Raw genomic sequence first — 27,998 nt, 5'->3', positions numbered from 1 at the left:
TAAATTTTTTTGAAGTTTTCCCACTACAGAATGTTCTAAAACAAGTAAAAACGCAAAGAATTACATTAAATTAAAAACGTGTTAAACTCAAAAAGTAGATTCGAAAACTAAAATTGTTTGTCTCTTTTCAATTCGTTATGAGTGACTTGTGGTACCATCGTATTGTTGCTTCGTGAAAAAGGACAACGTGCGGAATAATGACCCAGTCTACCACAGCCCCAGCATACAATGTTTTCGCTTAGGCGAGGACTTTCTCTTGTTCCAGAATACCTTGGGTCAAAATACGTTTGAAATTGGGATGCTGGTCTACTACGATCAAAGTTCATTCGTTGGGGAAAAGTGCGTTGCTTTAATTTTCTACGCTTTTCGCTTTTAGCATTGGCTGAACGGATTGCTCGATTTATAAGTTTTTCGTCTTCTGAATCAGACGCTAAGTCGTCACTTAAATATTCATTAACCGTTGCCCAATCTTCTCTGTCTGCCAACTTAATGAGTTTAATACGTTTCTCAACTAAGGTCTTGTCGAATTTTTCCATAACGTTTTGGCAAAAGTTAAATTGGTGTTGATTTCCTTTGCCTTTTAGATTGACGCTGGCCAATTTCTTTTGAGATTCCAACGCTTTATCAATCTTTGACTGTTGGCTGTCTAAGAAACGTGAAGCAATTGTTTCAGCAACAGAGGTAGCAGCTGCCAATGTTTGCTCTTGGTGACGTTGAAGTGTATCTTCCACCAGCTGTTGGATACGTGTATCGAGTTCTTCAGGATTCGACATGCTGTTTATAGTTTGCGATGCTTTCCACGCGACCAAAGACCGAGGCTTGGCCGAGGATACAACACGTGCATTTATACTATTCTCATGCGCATGCGCATAACCCGAAAAATCGGGTTACATTGTAGTGCAGAATCCGAAAAGAAACTTCGTTCCCGACTTATCGAAGAACGTCGGAAACAGCGCTTGATACAAGATAATTGTCATTTAGGGACGACAATCTCGTCTCAGGTTCCATATATTTTAGTTGTAAAATTGATAAACGAAGCATTTCACAAAGTGACGAGTGTCATGTACTTGCGACTTTTTGTATTGATACAAGATAATTATCACTTAGGGTCAACAACCTCGTCTCAGGTTCTATGTATTTTAGGCGTATAATTGATAAACGATGCATTTCAAAGTGACGAGTGTCATGTACTTGCGATTTTTCGTATTGATACAAGATAATTGTCATTTAGGGTCGAGTACCTCCTCTCAGGTTCTATATATTTTAGTCGTAAAATTGCTAAACGAGGCATTTCAAAGAGACAAATGTCTCATATATTTGCGTTTCTTCGTGTTGATACAAGATAATTGTCATTTAGGGCCGACAATCTCGTCTCGGCTTCTATATTTTTTAGTCGTAAAATTGATAAACGAGGCAAATAAAAGAGACAAATAAAATGTCTGATATACTTGCCATTTTTCGTACTGATACAAGATAATTGTCATTTAGGGTCGACAACCTCGTCCCAGTTTCTATGTATTTTAGCCGTAAAATTGATAAACGAGGCATTTCAAAGTGACCAGTGCCATGTATTTGCGATTTTTTGTATTAATACAGGATAATTGTCACTTAGGGTTGACAACCCCGTCTCAGGTTCTATGTATTTTAGGCGTATAATTGATAAGCGATAAAACCGAATTTAAATTCAGAGGTAATAAAATACAACATCAATTCAATAGCGATTTAATTCAAAGTCTAGAAATAATAAAACAACTAGTAAAAGATGGTTCGATTACAAGATCTTCCAAAAAGATTGATAATGTCATAGATGATCTCCACAAGCGAAATAAATGTATCCGTTTCGCAGATAAATCTCCGGCTGGATGGGCTGCTGTCGACGAATACTTATCCGACGATCTTGCCAGCGATTCAGAGGATGACAAAAAGATGAAGGCTGCGGAAAACCGGGCTCTGAACAAGAAAAAGGCGACCAAGAGAAAGTCAACCTTCGAGCATGTTCCACGTCGGCCCCCATACCAGTCTTCCTCATTCACACACCCTTCGCAGCAACAAAATTTTATCCCCTTCGGCTCACAATCTGCACCTCCGGGGAGGCCTATCTTCGGGCTATCTCAACAGCAACCAAGATTCGCGAATCAATACCAGCGAAGTTACCAACATCCACAACAGCGATCTCTGTGTTTCGGATGCGGAAAACAAGGACATTGGCGAAAGGACTGCCCTGACCTCAAACAACCCTAAAGAAAAGGCAAAAGTTAAGTGTGATACTGTTTCTACTGTATATAATTTTTTTGAATGCAATAGGTCTTATTCGCGCCAAGCTAATCCTCAACATACCGTGAAGGGGAATCTCAGGTGGCGTCTACCTTACTGGGAGAACATAGGCACTAATAAGACTATTTTAGAACTTATAAAATACGGATACAAAATTCCCTTTTTCACCACCCCTAAAAAGGCTTCTTTCAAAAACAACTGTTCGGCTCATGACAATGAAGATTTTGTAAATAAGGAATTACACGAGTTACTTAAAACCGGAAGAATAAAAGAGATGGCTACTGAGCCACACGTGGTTAATCCACTGAGCGTTAGTTCGTCCAAAAATAAGAAGAGACTTATTCTTGACCTGAGACATGTAAACAAACACGTGTACAAACAAAAAACCACATTCGATGATTGGAAGATTTTCGGAGAATTTGTTGAGGAAAATGGTTTTATGTTTAAATTTGACATAAAACAAGGCTAAAGTTCTTTGAGTCTTCCCTGTCGCAAAAATAAGAAAATAAATAAGGTTATTTTCGGTTGAGCGCAGCGAATAGGGTCAACAAGTCTCAGTTTCTATATATTTTATCCGTAAAATTGATAAACGAGGCATTTAAAGGAGACAAATGTCTGATATATTTGCGATTTTTCGTATCAATACAAGATAATTGTCATTTAGGGTCAATAACTTCATCTCGACCACAGCAGTGTAAAATTAAAGCCTTTTTCTGTGCTTCTTGAGTATTACCACTGGCAGTTAATAATAACTCCAGATCATCCTTCCATACAATCCATTTCTTATCCAAATTCACTGAAGTTTCTTCAATTATAAAGGGTTCAACACAAGGAATATTACTAAGAGCTTTTGCCATATTTTTATCCTTCGTCGCCACTTATTATGGAGCTTCACACAGAGAATACAAGTAATGTCCTTCGTATTATATGCTTAACATAAAACTAACTCTAGATACAAAAATACAGGTTTATATACAAACACGTGACAAACAGTATAAAACACAGACTCACGAAACACAATACTAAACATAGAACATAACATTTACGACTTTTCGTATTGATACAGGATAAGTGTCACTTAAGGTCAACAAATCGTCTCCAGTTTCTATATATTTTAGCCGTAAAATTGATAAAACGAGACACTTCAAAGTGACTAGTGTCATGTATTTGTGATATTTCGCATTGATAAAGGATAATTGTCATTTACTGTCGACAACCTCGTCTCAGGTTCTAACTACTTTAGCCGTAAATTTGATAAACGAGGTAGTTCAAAGCGACGAGTGTCATGTATTTACGATTTTTCGTATTGATACAGGATAACTTTACTTTAGGGTCAACAACCTTGTCTCAGGTTCTATATACTTTATTCGTAAAATTGATAAACGACGCATTTAAAAGAGACAAGTATCATATATTTGTGATTTTTCGTATTGATGCAAGATAATTGTCATTTAGTGTCGATAACCTTCTCTCAGGTTTTATATATTTTAGCCGTAAAATTGATAAAGGAGGCATTTAAAAGTAAAAAGTCTCATGTATTTGCGATTTTTCGTATTGATACAAGATAATTGTCATTTAGGGACGACAACCTCGTCTCAGGTTCTATATATTTTAACCGTAAAATTAATAAACGAGGCATTTAAAAGAGACGAGTGTCTCATATATTTTTGATTTTTCGTATTGATACAGGATAATTGTCATTTAGAGACGACAACCTCGTCCCAGGTTCTATATATTTTAGCCGTGAAATTAATGAAACGAGGCATTTGAAAGTGACGAGTTTCATGTATTTGCAATTTTTCGTACTGAAACAGAATAATTGTACTTTAGGGACAACAACCTCCTCTCAGGTTCTACATATTTTAGCCGTATAATTGATAAACGAGGCATTTAAAAGTGAAAAGTGTCATGTATTTGCGATTTTTCATGTTGATACAAGAAAATTGTTATTTGAGTACGACAACCTCGTCTCAGATTCTATATAATTTAGGCGTAAAATTGATAAACGAGGCATTTCAAAATGACGAGTGTCATGTATTTGCGATTTTTCGTTTTGATACAAGATAATTGTCACTTAGTGACAACAACCTCGTCTCAGGTTCTATATATTTTAGCCGTAAATTTGATAAACAAGGTATTTCAAAGCGACGAGTGTCCTGTATTTGCGATATTTCGTATTGATACAAGATAATTTTACTTTAGGGTCAACAACGTCTCAGGTTCAATATCTTTCAGTCGTAAAATTGGTAAACGAGTATTTAAAATTAAAGATGTCTCATATATATTTGCGATTTTTCGTATTGATACAAGATATTTGTAATTTAGTGTCAACAACTTCGTCTCAGGTTCTTATATCTTAGCCGTGGAATTGATAAACGAGGCATTTAGAGAGGACTGTTACATATTTGCAATTTTTCGTATTGATACAAGATAATTGTCATTTAGGGACGACAACCTCGTCTCAGGTTCTATATATTTTAACCGTAAAATTAATAAACGAGGCATTTAAAAGAGACGAGTGTCTCATATATTTTTGATTTTTCGTATTGATACAGGATAATTGTCATTTAGAGACGACAACCTCGTCCCAGGTTCTATATATTTTAGCCGTGAAATTAATGAAACGAGGCATTTGAAAGTGACGAGTTTCATGTATTTGCGATTTTTCGTACTGAAACAGGATAATTGTACTTTAGGGACAACAACCTCCACTCAGGTTCTACATATTTTAGCCGTATAATTGATAAACGAGGCATTTAAAAGAGACGAGTGTCTCATATATTTTTGATTTTTCGTATTGATACAGGATAATTGTCATTTAGAGACGACAACCTCGTCCAAAGTTCTATATATTTTATCCGTGGAATTGATAAACGAGATAATGCGAAGTGACTAGTGTCATATATTTGCGATATATGCATGTCAAGAAAACTTGTTTGGTGCTTTTTACGTTCTTGATTAAAGAAAAAGGTTTGACGATAAGTCCAGAAAGAGGCAGTGGTGTTTCTTTAAACAAATTCTGTTCGAAATGTTTTTTCTAAGGGTTTATTCTAATACAAACCGCAATCCGTTCTTTTTGTCAAACTACTGAGGTGTCTTACTCATCTCTGTTGGTGAAGATGGCACATAAATTTTTTGTATTTGATAAATTATACCATTTTCTTCTTAAGAAGTCATATTTTGAAATTTGTGAACGTATATTTATGAAATAAATAAGAAATCTATTCTACTATAACCTATAGTTCTAATAAAAAAGACGATATATGCTTTTCATAATTTACTTACGTAAATTAAAAAAGTATAATTGTCTGAAAATGTTCTTAATTTCTCTAATGTTCTTGTAATAAACGTTTGATAATGTTATTACGAGTAACATCATAAGCAGTTCTGTTCCATATGTTACGTATATTGACATCGATGTGTGGTATCGACAACAACAACTTCACACAATCAATACGACCGAAATAAGATGCAAGATGTAATGGTGTGTCATTGTTAATGCTTACGTTGTTAATGTTTGTGACGTCATGATTAATTAAAACTTTCAAAACATCATGATGACCATAAGTTGCACTGTAGTGATATGCATTCCCTTTAATTTTATCCACAGCATACACATCACTACCAGCATCAATCAAAGACTTCACTATTGATGGTGTATTAAAACATACAGCTTCCATCAGAAGTGTTGTTTCATTAACACTTCTCATTTCAACGATACTTGGATGATCAATCAGAATTGTTTGAAATGTCTTGACATCACCATTTTCAATGATTTTTACAAGTTCTAAACACAAATTATGTGGTAATAATTAAGAACAAAAATGATAAGGGTGTAAATTTTAAATAAAAATTATTGTCATGGAATACTTTCTTTCTCACATTTCTGACTGGTGAAATATATTTCACTAAATGAAATAGAGCTGAAGTTCGCAGTCGGCGCAAAATTTCAATAGGATTCTCTAATTCTAACCTCTTAAGTTTTAAGAACATTTACATAGTCAATTGTCTAAATATTAAAGCTTTAAGAACATAATTGTTAATAAGTTTATTTGGGTTATGTTATTTTTTCGTAAATAATAAAAATTAATCTCATCATTTTTTAAACCGATATAAACAAGTTGCGAGTTGCAAGTTACGACTTAGTGTAAAAATTTAAGGTGCGTATTTGATATTCTGTTTTTTTATTGATGTAATTCGCGGTTTCGCAGTTGACTGGAGTCACGTGAAATCTTCGTTCAATGTTTCCATTTTTTCCACGCATTACTTTTATTTACAGTCCTCTGAAAGAAGAACAATGCTGTTAGTTTTTATTCTCGATTTTGATTAGGTGCGAACTAACAGTGTACAAATTTTAAACTGCAAGTTTATCATATCTAGTGCGAGTTACAAATTTTAAACTTCGAGTTTAACATGTCTAGTGCGAGTTACAAATTTTAAACTGCGAGTTTAACTTATTTTGTTCGAGTTACAAATTTTAAACTAAGAAAGGAAAACAGGAAAATAAAAATCATATAAAAAACGAACTTTTTTTATAAAAAGAATATCCACATGCTTTTTCAAGCTACTCTGTTTTAAAACCGCCTAACTATTGAAGAAAGACGGTTCTGGGTGAAAGTTATTGAGCGTCAAGAAAATTTACATTCTGTATTGTTCTTACTTTACGACGAAAATCAGGTTGTTCTTAGTTTTAGAAACAACGATTTGAACCTAAAGTTGTTCTTTTGTTATTTGTATTTGCGAGAAAGAAAAGTCTCATGTTCTTATAAAATTATTTATGTAAGAAAACCGTGGAAGTCGCTGCTTATAGCATATATTTAGTCGAAATTAGCAAGCAGTAGTTGTACGGGAGGGCAGGGATGGATTGTTCAGCGAGAAATTATCATTAGTAAGAGTTATGCAGGGCGGGAGTTTTATGTGGATTCTCAAATAGTTTTTTATTTTAATTTTTAAAGTGAAAAGTGACACAACAATGACACTGTAAGTTGTTAAGGATCGAAATGGAAGTAGGAAAACTGGCTTTGATTGGGTCAGCGAGTATGAATATTTAGCGGACTATGTGGGAAGGAGTGGAAAAAGAACATTTATTTTGCTACAAGTGGTGGAAATTGGAGTAATAATACTACGGCAAACTACAAGTGGTTAAAAATGGGATTGACAGTACTGTTAATCATCAAAAACTACATATAGGGACGAATAAATTAAGTCTAATTTCTGCGTAACGCAAGAGAACAAACCCCAGTCTTTCTTGCCTTAAATCTCTTTTAACATATTGATTTTATCTTAAAATAATATAACTTTGGTGGGAAAATTTTTTTTTCCAAAGCCGAGTGCTCAAAACAGAACAGTTACAAGAAAAAAATGTCAAACTTGATGAGTGTTTTGAATTGATTGTATTGGAGTAATACTTGTGCTCACGTTATTACAAAGGCAATCCGTTTTAGGTAGCAATACCACAATTTACTGCAGATTGAGAAAAATTAACCTATCTCCACCACATAAAGAACTTCATACCTTCGAAAGAGTAACTCTTCTTAACATGCTGGAAACTTTTTGGCTTTACATCACTAAATAAAAACACCGTTCAATTACATTGCTACGCTTTCTTAATCTTAATCAATCTGTAGAAACATTTAACAAACAGGCTGTAGAAACATTTTAATTGTATGGAACAAATATTGAAGCAGTTGTAATGATATATCAATCATTTAAAATAGTTCAATGACAACGAAGTCTGATTCTGATAATTATGGTGATGACTAGTGAAGATGACAAGTAACACATAGCTCTCCGAGGATTTAAAATATACCTACTTCTGTTGTTGTTTTCCAGAAGAAGGATTTACAATTGGTTTCTCATACTCTATAAAATACAATAACAATTTTTTAAAATTCGCACAATTTATGTTAAAACTTTAATCAATAAAATGAAAACTCACTTTTCAGACTTTCAACTAAGTTCATTAGATCAGTTGTTAATTGGGAATAGTTGGGTTGGGTTTCAACTTCATCAATCAAGTTTCTATAAACAAAACATTCATTGGGATCTACACCAACAGTGGTGACATCATCTATTGAAATATTTATTTCGCCCAATGGATTTGACAAAATATCTGCTTTGTTCATTTGATGAAGATGTGAATTGAATGTTGGGATAGTTCTTGGAAACGAGGATAGCCTGCGAAGTTGTCGTTCAATTTCCAACTTTTCAGTTACTAACTCAAAATGAGATTTTAAATTAAAAGCTTGAACGTAATTTGTAAATTCTTGTACTTTCTTATTGCCGACAAAACCATCACAAATCAATTTTGCTTTAAATTCTTCAGATTTCTCATCGAATATCCGCAATAGATCTTCTTCTTCTTCATTTAATATTTTGAAAAATTCGTCTAGTCGCTTTAACTTTCTTTCTTTTAATTTTTGAACAAATATTTCCCTTTCTTTCTCCAAATTTGTTAGAGCGTCACTGTATTTTCTTGTTAACTTTTCCAACACCACTTTTGTTTCATTGAATGATGTAATAAACGACTGAAACCACTTTTTGGCTTCCAGGCCAAAATCATCTATCGATTTAATTCTGTGATTCTTATGTTGTCGGTGTTTGCAATAAACACATGTTAACAAATTTTCACAATCAATACAGGCAAATTTTGCAAGCGAGTCATGTTGCTTACAAAATGGTTGAAGTTCTTGCAATTTTTGACTGAAAATGACATTGATATATGATTTTTTGGAACAAGAATGAAGGTTTTGACATTTCTCACAGATCTTTAAACTGCATGTTGTACAGGAATAGTTGATCATCTGGTTGCAGTCTTTACTTTGCTGACATAAAGAATTAACTTTTTCACCAGGGGAGCTATGAACAAAGTAATATCATTTTTTTTACAAAAACATTCTATGTAACTAAATTATATATCCTTATTATCCATTATAGTAACTTTCTTGACATATGCTATACAATTTTTATGACGACCATGAGCTGCTATTTTTGTTAATTTTTTCTTATTTTTTGAACACTTTGTACTCACGATATGAATATTTGGTATAAAATTTCTGCTTTAAAATATAATTTCCCTATGTTTATTATTCTTTTATGAAGAGCTTTTAGATTTGTAATTGTATTTTTTTGTTCACATACAAACCACATTTGTGTATAGGTAACTGAAATGTTTGAAACTAAAAACGTTTTCACAAAATTATGTCTGTGTTATTTCCATGCGCGTTTGTCTAAGTTAAACATTCTGAAAATTACTGAGAGAAGTACTAAGTAGTATTGAGCGTTTTCAGTATTATGTACATAGGATTAACTTACACTTTTTCCAAAATGCCAGTTAATGTGAACACTTTCATTAACGAGGATGTTGTTTGTTCGTGAGTAATTGTTGTCTTTTTGGTACACCTCACTGGACAAGGCAGTTCAGCACTCCCATCTTCCATAAATACTAAAATACCATCTAGACAACCTTGACAATAAGTGTGCCCGCAGTTCAGTTGTTTAGGCTCATGATAGGTGTCCAAACAAATCTTGCATTCCAACAACGCAGCAAGCTCAACTTTTGATAAAGCCATTTTATTACAGAAACTTGAAAATACTTCTAAAAAATAAAATTCGAGCACCTTTTTAATTCCAGATAAGTGAGATTGTTTAGTATATTTATGAGTGAACAGCTTTCCACTGAAAAATGCTTACGTGGCATGAAAAAAAAACTACTAGTAAAGCGATAAAAAATCCATATGAAGCACACAATCTTTCAATATCAGCAAAGGTGATAAAAACATGCCACGCAAAATGTCAATGTCAAGAACTCCAACTCCAACCAAGCAGAAATTATCATATATGTCAGAGAAAAAAAGAGTGAGAATTTGCAAAAAGTTGTTACAGCCTTTATTACAGCAAATGCAATATATGGCTTTCTGTAAAATAATTATCATACATGTCAAAGTGAAAAAAGTAAGAAATTGCGTATTCCATAGATTCTGTTTCATATCACTCTAATAAAGTTATTCAAAATATTCTTTATGAAAAAAGAAATAAAAAATCGATATTATGAATCAAAAAGTATACTCCGCCAAGATTCAGCATAATCAACAAACAGTAAAAATTTAGATATTAAGCTGAAATAATGTTTTACTAACAGCACAATCAATCGAGTACTTTTTAGATTGAAATTTTTCGGTGTTATGTTTCCTTTCTACAATGCTACACTTATCAACAAACAGCCTTTCTATGAAGCAAATGCAATATATGGCTTTCTGTAAAACAATAAATTTCCAAACCAAGTATATAGTAAACGTTTAAAGTTATTTAATATTATAGGTCATAAGATATATACAAAACTTTTTCTTCTAACTTGTGTTTTCAAAAATATCTTTCACAATACTGAAACTACAAATGACACGTCAGTGTTTGTGCAGTAATAAAAATATTTAATTAAACAGTGGAATAAAAGACCTCTTTTGTTGCCATAGTTCGTATTTGATTTCAGAAGCTCTTCATCGTAGATAAGACACTCCTTTATTTGTTTGTCTTTAAAAAGCTTAGTAGCTATGACGTCAAACGCTTGTTACTTCTTATCCATGACAACATGATTGTTGAGTCGCTCCATAAATAAACGGAATCGATATAAAATACTAACGAAAGTGTCTTTGTGACCTGATTGATTAATTTCGACAACATTACAGCAGATTGAAGCTCTAACCTGGGGATTGTACATTTCGAAACGGTGCTACACGGAATTGTGATGTAACCAACGAGACTTGTGCATTCCCTACTGCATCAACAAAACGAATATATACACAACATCCAAACCCCTTTTACACTGGCGTCACAAAAAGCGTGTAATTCTACATGATTAGCATTAACATGGTCACCATACCACCGTGGAAAAACAATCTCACTACAACTCTCGATGTCGTCAGTGACTGACTTCCATTCAGCCAAACAATCACCATCAATCAACTCATCCAACTTTACACCAGCTATACAAACGTTCTGAAACAAAACCTTCAACTTCATAACAAATGAGATAATTAAACCTAACGGGTCATATATCGATGCGATGAAACTGAGCACCTTTCTTTTGGTTGGTGTCGGCTGCGTTAAATGCAATAAATGTTTAAGGTTAAATACTGTATTGTCCTTCTTTTTGTCCCATGCAACACTCAATACTTTGGTACGCGATATTGAGCTCGTATTTGATGGAAACACGTTCGATACTATATCCTCCAATTCACGGGAATTAGACTGAAACTTTTGTAAATGAAAGGATGCTTCTGATAATCTTGTTCACCATTTCTTAAAAAATTCAAACGCTTCGGTGACATTATTAGCTTCTGAATCAAGATCGTCGACATGCAAAGAATTTAGGATTTCAGCGACAAACTCGGGATCGGTATGGTTGTATGTGTGAATGTGTTTGATTAAGGTAGCTGCCAGGAGGAATGGAGACGAAGTTACTCCAAATAAAACACGACATATACGATACGATGCGACGGGTTCATTTGTTAAATTCAACGCATCCAAATTATCAATATTGACATACCATATAAATCGACCATAATCTTTGTGTTCAGAAGTAAGAGATATTTGCAAGAATGCCTTTTCAATATCTGCTACGAATGCTATTTTTAGTAGCGTAAGAGAACATCTTGTAATGCTTCGGTTAACGAAGGGTCAGGATGCAAACAATCGTTGAGAGCGGGCCCGTTAGCTCTACTAGTGGCGTCAAAAACCATACATATTCTTGTTGTTGTCACTACTGGTGGATGGGGAAGATAATGTTTCTCCTTCAACTCATCTTCGCATGGATCAACAACCTTCTCGACAACGCCCTCCTGCAATTGTTCTTTAATAATACTATGGTAACCGTTTAAAAAAAGCGTCCCATTGTTTTTAAATTTATTTTCCAGTGTTTTAAATCTTTAAAAACAATAGTTAAAATTATCTTGTAACGGATCGTGATTTTCCTTGAATGGCAACGAAACTTCGCACCGGTGTGAGTTAGCATTACAAATAATACACTTCTCATAATCAGCATAATAAATAATCCTTTGTAGTAAAATCGTTTACGTCATCTTCTTTGATCGTAGGCAACGCCTTCTCGAAGTCGGCTTTTAATTGATCTTTAGTGGCAACAAGGTCGGCTTGAACTTTGAAAACATGTGATAACAAAACTTTTTGATATATTGTAGAAGAACTACTTTGTTCATCACTAACACACTGCCTGGCAGTGAGCGGGATTCGATCCGCGGTCCCCAGAACTGGGAGCCGCAGACGAACACACTACACTACGTGCGGCAATATGTTAGTGATGAACTCAGATAGTTTATCCGGATGGTATGTATACATAGGTGAATATTTATCATTGCACATCCGTATTTCATTCTCAACAGAGAATGCTTCACCCCGATCAGACCTCTGATCATGACGGGCGAGTATAATGCGTGTAAGTCATATTGTAGAAGAACTACTTTGTTAATCACTAACACACTGCCTGTCATTGAGCGGGATTCGATCCGCGGTCCCTAGAACTGGCAGCCGCAGACGAACCCACTACACTACGTGCAGCAATATGTTAGTGATAAACTCAGATAGTTTATCCGGATGGTATGTATACATATGTGAATATTCATCATTGCACATCCGTATTTCATTCTCAACAGAGAATGCTTCACCCCGATCAGACCTCTGATCATGACGGGCGAGTATAATGCGTGTAAGTCATATTGTAGAAGAACTACTTTGTTCATCACTAACACACTCAAAAGAGAATGCTCTCTGTTGAGAATGAAATACGAATGTGCAATGATAAATATTCACCTATGTATACATACCATCCGGATAAACTATCTGAGTTCATCACTAACATATTGCCGCACGTAGTGTAAGGGGTTCGTCTGCGGCTCCCAGTTCTGGGGAGCGCGGATCGAATCCCGCTCACTGCCAGGCTAACAAACTTTTCATGTGAGAAGATACCAACATTTGTGTATTTTCGTAACTTTCTTTTAACAATTTTAGGGCGGTTTGATAATTTTCGTTCGATAATTTACTGCCAGCATTAACAGCGGCTGCACTTTCTTTGACAAGATTTTTTAAGTAAGTCATCTTCTGTACATCGGATAAATCTTCATTCCTGTCGACGGCACACTCAAAGTTATCAATAAAACACTACCAGTTTTATGGCTGTCCGTGAAAGGGTTTAATTTCTAATCTTGAAAGTTTGACTATGTATTTACTTGTACTCGATGTGGTGATAACGCACGCGGTTTCCTGTTTCTCTTTAACTACAAATTCATTAATGTTCAACATACGTCTCTTAAATGCGATCGCATATTCTGTAGCTAAATCCCTGTCCATATCATTTCTGTCTTTATCTAAAATATTACCAGGCTCAAAAAAGCAGTGGATGACCGATTTTTCGTATTGATACAAGATAAATGTCATTTACGGTCGAAAATCTCGTCTCAGTTGCTATATATTTTAGCCCTAAAATTGATAAATGAGGCATTTAAAAAAAGAGACGACTGTCTCATATATTTGCGATTTTTCGTATTGATACAGGATAATTGTATTTTAGGGTCAACAATTTCGTCTCAGGTTCTATAATTTTTGCCGTAGCTAGTGTGTAACAGTTTATGGCTCTAACTTCTTCTGCTTATTTTAATGCCAAAAAAAGTTGAGGCAACTCACGTCTCTTCCGAATAGGTAACTTAATCGGACCAATTTCTTCAAGTTTTGTCAACCCACCCGTTTCGAAACGGACGGGTTGAGTCCAGCATCTGTAAAAATGTGTTGGTATTAGCGAAGTTTTATCGGACGTGAGAAAAGTTTTTAAACCCTAATATTTTCTTAACCGTTTGTCAAACACATGCTTATTTTGATCAGCGGCCTAGCTCTACACAATAAATGTAACCGGTAGCCAAATATCTAAAAAATAATATGATGTATTAAAGTGTCTTTGCTGGCGTATTTTTCCACAGAACATATCGACAGCTTGCCTAACGGGAAGCTACAACAAGTAAACAAAATGTATTTATTATCGAGTGCGAAAGGCCAGAAATTCCAACGCGATGTCTTGTTTACACCTTTCATTATGTGAAAATAACCTAAAGATATTCATTACTTTGTAGACTAGAATCAAAATCTTATTCGAAGCAATATTTGACGGTAAATGGAGAAAAGATTTGTGTTAAGACTGAAGAGTGGCTGTGTATCAGGTGGCGGTATCGCCATTTCTACAGTGGTTACATTAATGAACTAACCAAGTAGAAAAATATAATTTAAATTTGTAACTATTTTTTCATTCTTGATATTTATTTAATTTTCGCTACGCTCTTTACTGAAAAAAGACACACCTCCAACAACTATCAGATTATCGATTATTCCAGTTCATGGATGCTGTTCTCGTAGCATATCTATAAAATCTATATTTTCTAATATGTTATAAACGCAAGTTGTATGTTATGTGGACACACTCGCTTATGTTATGATTAATAACTAATTAATAATTAATAATTAATTAATTTACTAATTTCTTAAATATAAAAGTTCCAAAAAAATCAGTTTAACTTCAGTCAAAAGAAAATATCCAAAAGCAGAGAACCGTAGGTAGAACTTTCATTCAATAAAGAATTATTATAGTAATATTAATTTGGTTTGAGACAAAAATAGACAGCCTTGGATTAATACCTTCACTTTTAAAATAATACATGTATTTTTCAAACACATTCACTTTTTTCTCCCAGAAGAAAAAATACTTTTTTTCGACAATCACCACAAGAAACAGCACATTTTCACATTTTACAGTAATTTTTTCTCACATAAACTTTTTTAAAAAGGTGAAGCATCCATGAACGGGAAACCAATCTTTCTAACGGGAGAAACTTTGTGTGATTGAAACAAAACCAAGACGTGCGGACTGCATTTCACAAACTTTCTTCATACATTTTGTATACCATTTTTTTCGCCCGAGTGAACCGAAAAAAGTATACACCAGGCCTGGACCAAACTTGTCGTTTATTCATTACTGTAGGTTTTTAGCACCTGCAGAACTTAATGTAATGTAATATGTAGAGCTTGAAATGCTGATGCAAAAAATGCATAGAATCACATGCTTTTGACGAGCAGTTAAGACATAAGGCTTTGCAAGTTTTGCTGAATCAGCAAGCATTTGCCAAAGTACTTATATACCTTATATTTTGCAAGAATTTCTTTATGTACATGGTTTTATGCAATGTGTATAAAATTTTGCATGACAGACAGTGCAATTTTTAGTGAAACGCAAAAAAAAAATTCTTTATGCCACAATTCCACTTTACATTGAGTATCGTGTACTACTTCAGGTAAGATGGTAAGTGAATACGCAATTTACAAACTTTTATTTTCACATAGTTTTTTATTCTCTGTGCTTAGTAGTTGCAGTAGAAGGTTATATTTAAACTTCATTATTTTGTAACATCCGAATAAATGAAATTAAATTGCAAACTATGGAAAGCATTTTTCTATAACTTTAGTGAAGACAACCAAGTCATTTACTACTTCACAATGAAAAAGAATATGCTATTCTCTCTCTGATATACGATTAATATATCTTTATATCTTTTATATGTATTTAATGACTCTATTTTTATTGCTATTTTAGACCAGTTTTGTTTGAAATCGTATTCTAGCAAAAGTTACCTTTTTATCAAAGAATAAAAAGCCCATCGTATTTTGACTTTAATTATTGATTTATTTAATTATTGATCACGTTTTGTCTTTTTTTTATGAAATGAAATATAATTCGTCCTCCTGGTGGCACATTAAGAAAATTAAAAAAATGGGCAAAACCTATGCTGTTTGAAGCCATGGTAGAACAGCAGGGAAGTAAACGGAAACCTCCTGTCAACAGACCCTCTCCCCGCAAAAAAATTAGAAACACAGTGTCAGATTATGAACCTCCGAGAGAGTCATTTATGATAGATATGCCAGATGTTAGTTGTGATATGTCAAGCCAAACAGAAGAAAGTTTTTTTGACTCACAAAGCAAAATCGAAGCATTGCAGAAGGAAAATGAACAACTTAAAAATGATTTGTTGCACAGAACTGTATCTAAGAAATGTAAATTTGTTGAACATGTGCTTTTGTCAGACGGAGCATGTAACCACTACACTGGCTTACCAAATGTTAAAGTTTTCAAAGGCATACTAATATTTTTGAACACTGGTGACAATGGAGAAAATGTGGTATTATACAACAACCAACAGGTCAAAGGTGATTCACAGAGAGGGAGACCCCGAATGCTATCCCCTTTAGAAAGTTTTTTGTTGACCCTGGTACGCATTAGAAGAAACTTCGATATTTTTCAATTATCTTATATCTTTCAAGTTTCTGAAGCTACAGTCACCAATACAGTGTTGACTTGGATAAATTATATGTACGTTAAATTTGGATCAATATGCATATGGCCTACCCGACAGCAGGTAAAAGATGTAATGCCAAAATCAATGATGGAAAAATTTCCAAATGTACAGTGCATTATAGACTGTGTCGAATTCAAAATTGCAGTGCCTGCTTCACTTGTTGTCCATAAATTGATGTATTCAGATTACAAAAGTCACACTACAGTAAAAGTTCTGGTTGGAATGCACCAGGGGGTGGCTTCACTTTTATATCCTCAGCCTTCCCTGGGAGCATATCTGAAAAAAATATAGTAGTGAAAAGTGGAATATTATACCCAGAACTCTGGAAGCCTGGTGATGCGATCATGGCAGATCGAGGTTTTTTGATAGCAGAATATGTGAATCCAATCGGTGTGGAGCTGATAATACCATGTTTTTTGAGAGGACGAGATCAGTTCAGTGAAAGCGAAGTTATTCAAAGTCAACAAATTGCCGCTGAAAGAATACATGTCGAAAGAATGATAAGAGATTGAAAACTTTTCACATATTTGATCGAGTTATTCCTGTTAACATGCTAGGTTCTCTTAACCAGATCATCACTGTTTGTGCAATGTTAGCAAATTTTCAAGAACCAATTTTAGGTATAGAATGTTTAGAAAAAGAAAATCTTTACAATTATATGCAGAAAAATATCTAAAAAGTTTTTTACTGCTACACACACATTATGAGATATACCTCAAGGAGATGATTTTTTCTATAGCTTATTTTTGTGGTAATGTTGCAAACTCGTAAAAATCAATCCTTGCAAAAAATATCACTTTGAAGTATATTTCATATTTTACAAGGTTATGATATGTTTCAAGTACTTATTTATATTTATATATAAAGTATATAAAAATATCTAGATAGGTTCATTCCTCTAATTCCACAATTTCGGGTAACATGTACGTAAAATAAAATTTCAAGATTCGGTGCTGCAATGTATCCCAAAATTCTGTGTCAAAGGGAACTCTGTCAATGGCTAATCCTTTCGATGTATAAAATACGAAGTCACACCATGTGCGTGTTGTTATAGCAAGTTGCATTTGTACTTGGTCATAATACGTGTGGTTTTTATTTATAGTGATTTGATTGTTTTCTTTGTTGTAAACTATACACGGGTTTGGTGAAATGTGGCAAATTGTTTTTGGATCAACATCCCTGTACTGTTCGCTGCATTTCACCTCCAATATACCAAAACATCCATCACATATAACTTTACCATCAGGTGTAGCACCCAACACAAAATTGATCGGATCAATGACTAAACCTGATTGTTCTACAGTTATGTTAAAATTCTTCAACTTCATATATCGCTCATAATGTTGTATTGCTATGGGTTCGTAAAATCGACCGTACTCCATTTTCATTTTCATAATCCTGTTCACATTTTTTTTTAATCCCTGTCACAATGTTATGGGCTAATGTCTTCGAAGATTTTTCAGTTTTTCGTCCAGTTTTACCCAATTTGTTACATAAAGATGCTGTTAATCTGTTCTTGCGGTATAAAAACCAGTTCGGATCATCAGCTTGATTTCTTGTACTCGTTTCAATCAAGTTAACATCTTCGGAGTGGGATTTTAAATTTTCTAAAATAATGTTTTTCTTTATTTCAACAATATGAATATCCTTAGTAAAAGTGTCTATAACATTTTCCAATGATTGGAATGGAAATTGTGGATATCTTTGATACAATGGGTACTCTTTTCCATCTGATCTGTCAATGCTACAGTATACTGTAAAATCAGGTGGCATAACTGAACACTGATATGAGAGGTACGAACCTGATGGTAAAGTTCCAAATTGTGTCTGTCTGTGATGAACTGGATTGGGATTAAGTAATTTGGTTGCACATATATTTGTTGGTGTTTTATGTTCCATATGTCTTATGAGAAAATTGATATCATCTTTTAAAGTGTTTTTAACTATTCGAGGTTCGTAAAGAGATGAAACAATACCCTTTTTGTCTTGAACATTGTCAGTTTTTTTAGTTTTTTTCGATGGAGGAGACTTGATCATCATTTCCATGATAGGAACCTTTTCTATTCTACCTCTGGACTGCGGAACATTCCACACGCATGGCTTTGAAGTACATGCTTTAGTTGCCGGTACCATAGATAGGCCATCTACTACCCACTTTGCTAAAAGTTTCATCATAGCATATGCATGAGAACATGTCCCACAACGTCCAGCTGGACACTGACAGTTCGCAAACTCAATATTGGAGGTTTTTTTCTCTATGGCTAAAAAAACCCATCTATTTGCTTTTTTCAAACTAGCTGCAGCTACACCCTTCAAATAAAATATTGTTTCATCTTCTTTAACATATATTGTATCAGTATCAAAAAATTCTCTTTGAGGAATTGTTCGCCACGTATAAAATGTTTCTTTATTATTGTTGAATTTTTACAAAATGTTCATTGGCATGTTCATGATAATTTTGAATATATTTAACTGTAAAATTTGGCATTCCTTTCAAGGATTTCGACCAACCTGTTAAATCAGTTGGTTTTGACATATCAGCTTTGAGTTTCAAAGGGACTGATGGAAGCATTCCCTCTTTCCACAGCGGTTTCAAAATAACTCCCATTTTTTCTGCTTTTTTACGTAGCCAGATTTTATCAGGTGTAGGATCTGCAATTTTGGCTTCAGTTTTATTTTCAAAATAGCTCATAACACGAACTTGAGCTTCTTTCAAAGTTGTAATACCTTGAAGTGTGTCTCCTCGGAATACCAGCCATCTTTTTAAATGTTCGACTTTGTAATTTGAAAGTTTTTCAAAATCTATATGAATATGTGGGTCACTAATGTCATCTTCTGTTAATATGATACTTTCGTGAGCTAAATAAAATCAAGAGAAAACTAAGCAGAGGATAAACTATTATATATATTATGGTGTGCTGTGGTAGTTTTTAAATTTTGTACAAAATTTGATGTATATTAATCACCTATCTGCTGACAAAATATATAATATCAGTGTGCACAGTTTGGTGAATCTCCCCTTTCTCGTATACCATTAAAATTTTAATATTAACGTGTTTACCTACTGACTTTTCTTCAAATAGTTCGTTGAAGTCTTCTACTATCATTTCATGGTCTCCGTCATTGTTTTCCATTATAATAAACTGTTCTTGAGTTTTTACACAAACTACTGAGTCTGTGTAGAGAGTTGTTGCTATTAAAATAGCAGTATTATTGAAGTTTTAAGTTTTAAAAGTAATAAAGTTTGATAGTACGTCTTCTCTCTTGAAAAAAATTCGTAAAATGGTAATTAGCAATGCTTATCATAAAATACGTGCATACAATTATGGAGGTAATCAAATAGTCATCACAAAATACGGAAAATTACGGGAAATTATTATTGAGATAATTAATTCTCCATTATTCGTTGCGCGTGATTTTTCAATGTCCCCGTATCGTAAGAGATAATAAAATATAAAAGATTTGGAGCAACGGCTGCCTCTTTTTCATGATGAGGCTGAATATTGCGCAATAATTTATAAAAAGGAGTATTGAATAATAACAAAAAAACAATAATAGCGGCTAAGTTTATGTGCGAAAGGGACGCTGGAATGTTTGTTCTTCTGGACTGAATTTATTTTTGTGAAAAATAAAATATTTGGCATTGTTGGTATAGCTTAACGTGTAAACAAAATTAAATAGCTTTTAGTTGTACTCAGAGGCTGTTAAGGTAAGCTTCTGTTTTTTTTGCAGTGCAGTTGAGGAGGTATAGCTACTAGACTCTAAAGCTAGCTCTAGCTTTTGTGCACAGGGTGTAGTAAAAAACACAATGAAGGTTTCCTTGAAGACATGCTTAGCAGCTATCTAACTAGCTTAAATACAACACAAGGTATATACAGGTATACATAACTAATCCTATTTCTCCCGAACGGACCTTCTTTTACACTCTAGCTAATATTCTTTCGGTGCAGAACACATAAACAAAAAAATAAAATCATATGCTGTTGATTTGGTTGAAAATGATTAAGAAACTGAATTAGGAATTTCAGAACATTTAATTAACTAAATAGTTATACGCTTAATTAAATCGGTTACAGATTAAATAACAATCGATTTTACAGATTAAATAACATTTTCTCTGACTGCATGAAATGCAACATCCTATGTTTTATGACTTTAATCTCTTAGTAAAGCAACAAACATAAAATTTATTGAAAAAAGTTAATTGGTTTGACCATAGTGGCCATTTAGTTGTCAATGAGTTTCCAAGGACCCGTTTCGTGAAAACCGAAACTGCAATATGATAAAAAAGAAGGATGAAAAAGAAAGATATTGAGTTAACACTTGTTAGGCGGTTGTCTAGTTGAGTGATTGCTGTGCTTGCACAATTTTTGTAGCTCAAATGGCTTTAAATGTGCTAGGACTTCCTTCGCAGGACCTTTGTTGATAGCAGTACCAACAGGAACTGAAGAGGCTACCTTGGTTTGCACAACCTTTGTAGCTACAAAAGTACGTCTTGGACCTTTCCTAGCTAGCTAGCATAGATGGCTGAAAACTTTAAAATAAATATATATTTAAAATTTGTTCGTAGCTAAAAAAAAGCGAAGGCAACACTGCAATCATGTTTTCTTGAAGCAAAAACTCAAAACACTTTAGCTAACTTCTTTCCGATTAAAAATAAAACTCTATCCTTGATTTCGATCCAAGATTGTTTTGCATAAATTATAGCAATACGGTGTTCTCAGCGGTTCGCATGCAATTCTTAACAAAATGACCAAGTTTTGCATAAATTAAAAATCAACACGAATCGTGCTGATTTTAACCAGCCTGGCCCAGGGTCATTTCTTCGCGCCGTCTAGGATATCAAAAAAGCGAAAAATAGCCCTGGGAACGAGGTTGATTTAAGGTTGCATGGGCGAGTAGCAGAACAAAGAAGTTCATTGTTCCTATTGCCGAAAACACAGTAAGAAATGAAACTATACTGAAGTATTTAATACGTTCCCAAAATACGGAGCATATGTGCCTTTGGAATTACGTGAAGTACTTCAACACCAAAAAAAGTGTAAAAGATTTATTCCAAAATTTTATAGTTTTAGGTACCTACTACCCGTTGCTACTAGCATAAGCACAAACGGTGTTGAAGTGTCAAGGTATGTTCCATAATAATATGCATAACGATGAGGGAAAAGCTAGATGGTATATGTTATTCTGTTTGACACAGGGCAAACTATGAATCACATCACTTGGGCCATTGATCGGCAAGACATAGGGCCAGCGCTGGGGTACGTGATTCTGTCAAGAGTGAGACAAGATAAACATGTGGAATTTGCAACAAAGCTGAAGTCGAGTCACATAAAACTGATTGGAATTTAAAGTCTACATATTTTATATTGTACATATTCTATAGCAATGTTGTTTTACATAAAGTTATATAGTTATAAATTTATGAACAAGTGACCTTGAAAGCTTTTTGCATAAATATGGAAACCAGGCTATATCAATATTCTTTCTTTTTTTTAAAAAAAGATTGTCGAATACACTGAAAAAGAAATTTCAGTGTGGACCACATACCGTAATGCTTCGAATAAACGCCCCCCTCGAATAGAAGCCCCTCCAAGATGTCAAAAATATGTAATAAAAGGCCCGGGCGTTTATTCAAAGCATTACGGTAGCGTGTTCTACAAAGGTTTGACTGGGGGCTAAAATTTAAAGTCAAGATATCATGGACTGTGAAGTTTTAGCTCACAGTCAAACCTTCATAGAGTACCAAATTTCGCCCACACCGAAAATAGAGTCGGCCATTAAAGCTTTTAGTATGAAATTTTCACTAGTTATTCTTTGTAATAAGAGCTGTAAGAAATTTGTTGACATACTTTGATTTTTTTGCGGTACAACTTTGCGCCTCCTACAAACATGCCACGCCTAATTTATAAAAAATCTATTTCACTTATATCACAGATTTGTTGAAAGACCGATATACATACAATCCAAAAGAGAATGTCATGGTGTCAAACTGTTCATGATGTGTGGGAGCAGTAGTGGGTATTTGTCTCGCTTTATTATTTATGCAGGTGCAGACAACAAAGTACAAAGATTGTTTTGATATCACGTTCCCGCAAGATAAAGGACGTAACTTACTGGCAACCTTTGACTCATTGAAGTCCCCATCTAAGGTGGTTTTATCAGCAGAGTTAGTATTGGTTTTAGATCATCATAAGACTCCTCGCAAAGAAGGCGTACCGAAAAACGTCTAGTCTTGGAAACCTGCGAAAGGGGGTGTCAAAATCAGAATGCATGACGATCTTATGTTAATGAGGTGGAATGGCATTACTAAGACAAAACTACAACATTGTTAGTATGCTGTCTGCAATATCTACTGGATAATTCGCTAATAGTGGCAAAAAGAACCGAATAACTGGTGATCCTGTTATGAAGCGAGACGTTATCAAAAATATAACAAAACCATAAGCGGTGTGTTTTGAAGCTTATTATACAATAAAAGATTATAGTTGTGAGAACAAAAACCAAATTTGAAAATAAAACTAAGATGTTATGACTCGTTTTTTTGAGATTTACACTAAGTGTAAAAGTAAATTGCGCAAAAACTTTTTATCAAAATTTTCTATGAATATTCGATATTTTCAAATGTCAGTTGTGCTTCAAATTGCAAGATTGTTCTGATTTTTTGCACTATCTTTACAATTATGTTAGAGAATGTGAAAATATAAAAATTTTGCAGAAACTTTCGCAGATTTTTTTCATGAATTTCCAGTTCTCATATTTCTTGTAGAGTTTATGCTATGTAATTAAAATTTTCACTTTTAGATACCTAAGCTTATAGGCTTTTCAAAATGCATTTGTTTGTTTTTTCTGAATACAAGCAGTCCAAAAGCTATAACCGGTCAAGTAAACCGTTAATTTTAGTTAAAAATGGAGCGCGCTGGTGGGGTAAAACCTGAAAATGGAGCGTTTGCTAAAGGTTAAACTAGCTGATCTTCTCGAAACCGATCTAAAGGATGTTGAAGTAATGCAAATTAAGTTGCTGACATATCTGAAAGTGTTGAACTCGTATACTCCACTAAAAACTTTTTTGTCACTGATGTTGTGAAAACGTGATTAAGTTAAAAAAGGTTAACTAAAAACCATCTCTAAATTGATGTTTCTAACCTCGTTCCCAGGGCATTTTGCCTTGTTGATAAAGCTGATAGCGGCGAAAAGGCCCTGGAACAGGCTGGTCACATGATTGCTTATAATTTATGATAATTATACCCAAAATATAATTTATGCATAGTTGTCTTTCGCGGCAGTAACAACAAACATGGCAGCTGGGCTGTTGGTCTCCAGCTTTAAAAAATTGACTCAACATTAGAAAAGATTAGGGATTGTGATATTATTTATATATATAGCTAGTTATTATTAATATATGTAACATAAGACACCAGCCTTTTTTTTCCTTCTGTATGTGAAACAGCCTACTATGTTTAAACTACTTTATGTTGAGTGTACAAAGGAATATAGTAACTATATTGTTTTTTTGTTTTAGTTTAGCTAGCTACATATTGCTAAGTTAGTAGTGATAACAGTGCAAATGTTTCAAGTCAGTTTTGGAGTACTTTTGTCAATGTCATCTTCACATTGTAATGGCTGAAGTTGTTAATACACCAACAAAGATATATACACACCATCTGACCGTTTGGAACACTGTGCTCCATTTAAACCTGTGATGTGGCATTGCAAAGCGTCACTATTGCAGTACAGTTATTCCCTGCTTTATGCACCTGAATCAGTCAAAGAAATTGGAACTCTTAAATATTTCAGGGAAAAGTATAACCGAAAGGATGCGAAACCGTCTAAAGTATTAGATTCATATGAAGGTAGTGAACAATTATTTTTAAGTACGGGTCGTGCCTACATAATCGTCGCATTAATGAAATTTCTGGGTATGAGCTCTCTAGAAGACAGACCATCAAATTATTCGTTTCCAATCAACATTACACATGACAAAGAAAAGCAAAGAAGGTATTTTGATGATGTGTTAGGTACATTTGTTCAAAATTTTTTGTTCCAAAAAAATCCAAATGTCACAGGAGGGGATGATTATGTCAAGAACTATGGGTTATGTTCGATTTTTCTTACTATTTTAATTTCGCAAATGAAGGATACAGCCAAAGAGGGTGATGGTAAACGTAACCTTATTAATCAAAAGCTTTTGTTAACTGTATTCAGATCACTAGGAGGTTTTAGTAAGTATTCTATTGAAATGTTCGTTAGCATTGCACAAATTGAATGTATGTTGACACCACGTTTATCAGAACAGTTTAAACATGGCTTTTTTGTTAATTGGAGAGGTGGTCCTGGAAATAATATGGAAGAAGATCTTGCTCAGGAAATTTGCAACAAGTTAAGCAAGAGCATTGTTCAAAGAATGGGCCCTAATAAAACTGTTCAATCTATTAGCAAGGTATGTAAAGCTGTAAGTGGTATCAGGGAAATTTCAGAAAATTATGACAACACATCAGGGATCCATCCTCTGTCAGTACAACATCAAACCCGTGATTCAAGTCAAGACGAAAAGGAAATGATTGCTGATCTGCTGACAATTAAGCCTTTTGACCATGCACCATTGCGCCACCATTCTAGTTTTCCGAATATAAGACGATCTCCACTTCGATATATCAACGTCATGGAACATCAAAAATAGATTAAAAAACATCTAAGTGAACTACCAGAAAATTAGAAGTATATAAGTTATTTGTGATGGTTTTGGATGGGTCTTTTTCTACTTTATATATTTTACTAAACTTTTACTCTCTATATATATGTTTTTATTTCAAATTTTTGGACAGTTTGTTGCGTGAAATTAAGAAAATCAAGAAAAAAAATATATACACTCTTTTCATAAAGCATAGATATAAAAGGCTGGTCATACTCTTCTTTAAACAATATAATACTTTACTGACCTCTGTAGGGAGACTTTTGGTATTTTTTTTGAAACAAAGTGTATATGTATTTTTTCAAAAATACTTTGACAAAATATTTTGAACTTCTTTAGCAATGTTCTCATCTAACATGGATAAATCAGGGGCACCTGTGTTTGATTGTGAGCTTGTGTAACAAATGTCAGCGGCAAGCTCTTTGGGAGTCCCAAACAAAAATATCGAATTTTCTTCACTAATGTTGGATAGGGCCATACATAGTTCCTTATTTAATTCATTTCTTAATTTTGCTGTTAAACGAGTTCTTACAGTGGTTGGTTTTTCTACCAATTCCACTTTTTCACAGATTGAACAACATTTTTCTTGAAGTTCGTGCTTGAAACCAAAATGTTTTTGAATATGCTCCCTTAGGCAAGTTGATGTCTGGCAGTACAATTTCATATTTTTATCCACATTTGTTTTATTTGTTGAAACATCGGAATTATTGTAAAACAAAATAGCTGTTGCAGGTTGCTCATTTTTGCCAGCTCGTCCTATTTCTTGAACATAAGCTTCAAGATTGCTGGGTGGGGTAATGTGGTAAACATTTTCTACATGTGGAATATTAACACCCATTCCGAGCGCAGTGGTAGCAAAGATAACTCTGATCCGTGAGTTCTTCTTAGAAATTTCCTTTATGATAATTTGTTTCTCAAAGCTTTTGTCTGCGGTGCATGGTATTGACAAAACAAACGACTAGATGGTGTTTTTTCAAATCCCACGTATTGAAATGTGCTTAAAATTCTTTCAAATAGATTAAAGGCAAGACCACAATATTTTAATTTCATATAAATGATTGTCATTGGAAATTGTTCTCTTACTGAATTTAATGAATTTGCTATAGGTAACAATATATTCTCATAGCTTTCGAATCCAGAAGCATTACTTTTGCGGATCTTTTTGTCAAGAAATATGTTTTTGCGGTTGGGATTTACTCTGATAACTTTTGCTGTTGACATATTCAATGACTTCACTAAACTTGTTATATGATGAGGTGAGGCAGTTGCAGTAAGGGCTAACATAGATGCTTTTGGAAAATAAGTGCGCACTGTGGAAAGTTCTTTAAAATCTTTTCTAAATTCTTCCCCCCTGAAATGTATATTTAGATATTTTATTGGTTAATTTTTTTTTATATAAAAGTACATAGTCCTTTTTAGAGCAGCATCTTATTAATTTATTTTGTTATATATTTTTTATTAATTATTTTCTTTGTCAACCTGACAAAGAAATAATCGAAACGTAAAATCAAAATGAAATGAATAGTTTTTTTTTGACTCCATATGTATAGCTAGCTATTCAAGGTAATTTAATGACATGACCAGCTATTGTACAAAAACCCAATCAGGACTTGCACCCGAACTGCAGAGTTGCAGGTAGCTTATCTACTTTAGGTTTTCCACAATACAGTACACATAGCTAGTCATAACATTGTAAATTACTTTAACTTAGTCAAAAATGTTTCTAAGATGTAGCTAACTTGTTCTTAAATATATATATCAGAAGAAAAAAACAGTATATATATACTTACCAAAATTCTACACAATGGGTCTCGTCAATAACAATTCCAACAACATTATCTTGATACACAGTTGACTTTAATAAATTTCTGCCTTGCTCGGAAAGTATTGCCTCTGGATGAGCGAAGAGTAGATTTATATCCCCTTCTTGCACCTTTTTTGATATATTGATTTCTTCATGAGTTTTCATTTCGGCAAACAAACTTTCATAAGAGCTTGTGAAACTATTATTGCAATGAAGTGACATTGCTGAAATACCAATACTGTTTAAAAACTGCACTTGGTCTTCTATAATTGAAGATAAAGGACACACCACAATAACGATATTCCTTGTACTTTTTTGTGGTATAACGTCAGGAAGAAGTTAAAAAATTAACGACTTTCCATAACCCGTAGGAAGGACAGCTACAACATCCCTGCCCTTTAAAAGAGCTTCAAAACATTGAACTTGTTTAGGCTTAAGGCAGTGAGAAGGAAAACCTTCGTGCAAATTAAATACAAAATCCAAACGTTTCAACACATCCATCTTTTGGCTATCTCCTATCTCGCTTGTATTAATGCGTCTCTGTTAAAGCTTGAGACGACCGTCAAATTTGCATCTCATTATATCTCTGGAATTTCAAAAATGCCCAGTATATCTGGGCATTTTTGTATCACATGACCAGCCTGTTCCAGGGTCATTGTTGGCCACTCTGAAATAACGGCTCAGGGGCCACAAGACCCTGGGGACGAGGATGAGGATAATTGTAATTTAGGGTCAACAACCTCGTCTCAGGTTCTATATATTCTAGCCGTAAAATTGATAAACGAGGCATTTGAAAGAGACGAGTGTTATATACTTGCAATTTTTT

General features: G+C 33.9%; 5 protein-coding genes across 5 annotated transcripts; 2 read left to right on the top strand and 3 right to left on the bottom strand.

The window, feature by feature from the left end:
• The first annotated feature begins 771 nt into the window (after positions 1-771).
• LOC130623322 (uncharacterized) lies at positions 772-2,743 on the top strand. Its single transcript, XM_057438827.1, has 3 exons — positions 772-776; positions 1,689-2,207; positions 2,305-2,743. Exons 1-3 carry the CDS (start codon positions 772-774, stop codon positions 2,741-2,743), a joined length of 963 nt encoding a protein of 320 aa, XP_057294810.1.
• A 2,688-nt stretch (positions 2,744-5,431) lies between these two features.
• LOC130648522 (E3 ubiquitin-protein ligase TRIM56-like) lies at positions 5,432-11,140 on the bottom strand. The gene is made up of 6 exons (XM_057454578.1): positions 10,413-11,140; positions 9,589-9,871; positions 8,213-9,132; positions 8,088-8,136; positions 7,789-7,841; positions 5,432-6,061 (listed from the first exon to the last, which is right to left on the bottom strand). Exons 2-6 carry the CDS (start codon positions 9,843-9,845, stop codon positions 5,604-5,606), a joined length of 1,737 nt encoding a protein of 578 aa, XP_057310561.1. The 5' UTR covers positions 9,846-9,871; positions 10,413-11,140; the 3' UTR covers positions 5,432-5,603.
• Positions 11,141-16,121: 4,981 nt separating this feature from the next.
• LOC130623220 (uncharacterized) lies at positions 16,122-17,188 on the top strand. The gene is made up of 2 exons (XM_057438727.1): positions 16,122-16,786; positions 16,861-17,188. Exons 1-2 carry the CDS (start codon positions 16,122-16,124, stop codon positions 17,186-17,188), a joined length of 993 nt encoding a protein of 330 aa, XP_057294710.1.
• Positions 17,189-26,265: 9,077 nt separating this feature from the next.
• Positions 26,266-27,054, bottom strand: LOC130623118 (uncharacterized). The gene is made up of 2 exons (XM_057438641.1): positions 27,017-27,054; positions 26,266-26,719 (listed from the first exon to the last, which is right to left on the bottom strand). The coding sequence occupies exons 1-2, from the start codon at positions 27,052-27,054 to the stop codon at positions 26,266-26,268; spliced, it is 492 nt and encodes a 163-aa protein (XP_057294624.1).
• A 100-nt stretch (positions 27,055-27,154) lies between these two features.
• On the bottom strand, positions 27,155-27,718 carry LOC130623022 (ATP-dependent DNA helicase RecQ-like). The gene is given in 1 exon segment (XM_057438557.1): positions 27,155-27,718. A coding segment is annotated over 1 exon segment (519 nt). The 5' UTR covers positions 27,674-27,718.
• Between the last annotated feature and the right edge of the window lie 280 nt (positions 27,719-27,998).

This window comes from Hydractinia symbiolongicarpus, chromosome 1, assembly GCF_029227915.1.
Source record: "Hydractinia symbiolongicarpus strain clone_291-10 chromosome 1, HSymV2.1, whole genome shotgun sequence".
Taxonomy (NCBI): Eukaryota; Metazoa; Cnidaria; class Hydrozoa; order Anthoathecata; family Hydractiniidae; genus Hydractinia; species Hydractinia symbiolongicarpus.
The sequence above is the reverse complement of the archived record's forward strand: the minus strand, read 5'-3'. Positions and strand labels throughout refer to the sequence as shown.

What these genes read in the sequence shown, in the direction of transcription:
- LOC130623322 (XM_057438827.1), top strand. An exon ending in TGCGGAAAACAAGGACATTG is followed by an intron (nt 2,208 to 2,304) that starts GCGAAAGGACTG and finishes TGAATGCAATAG; the next exon opens with GTCTTATTCGCGCCAAGCTA.
- LOC130648522 (XM_057454578.1), bottom strand. Translation starts at nt 9,845, where the DNA reads ATGGCTTTATCAAAAGTTGAGCTTGCTGCGTTGTTGGAATGCAAGATT. An exon ending in CTTAGTTGAAAGTCTGAAAA is followed by an intron (nt 8,137 to 8,212) that starts GTGAGTTTTCAT and finishes TGTATTTTATAG; the next exon opens with AGTATGAGAAACCAATTGTA. An exon ending in TCTGGAAAACAACAACAGAA is followed by an intron (nt 7,842 to 8,087) that starts GTAGGTATATTT and finishes GTTTTTATTTAG; the next exon opens with TGATGTAAAGCCAAAAAGTT.
- LOC130623220 (XM_057438727.1), top strand. Translation starts at nt 16,122, where the DNA reads ATGGTAGAACAGCAGGGAAGTAAACGGAAACCTCCTGTCAACAGACCC. An exon ending in GAAAAATTTCCAAATGTACA is followed by an intron (nt 16,787 to 16,860) that starts GTGCATTATAGA and finishes TGATGTATTCAG; the next exon opens with ATTACAAAAGTCACACTACA.
- LOC130623118 (XM_057438641.1), bottom strand. Translation starts at nt 27,054, where the DNA reads ATGACTAGCTATGTGTACTGTATTGTGGAAAACCTAAA. An exon ending in TGTATTGTGGAAAACCTAAA is followed by an intron (nt 26,720 to 27,016) that starts GTAGATAAGCTA and finishes TATACATTTCAG; the next exon opens with GGGGGAAGAATTTAGAAAAG.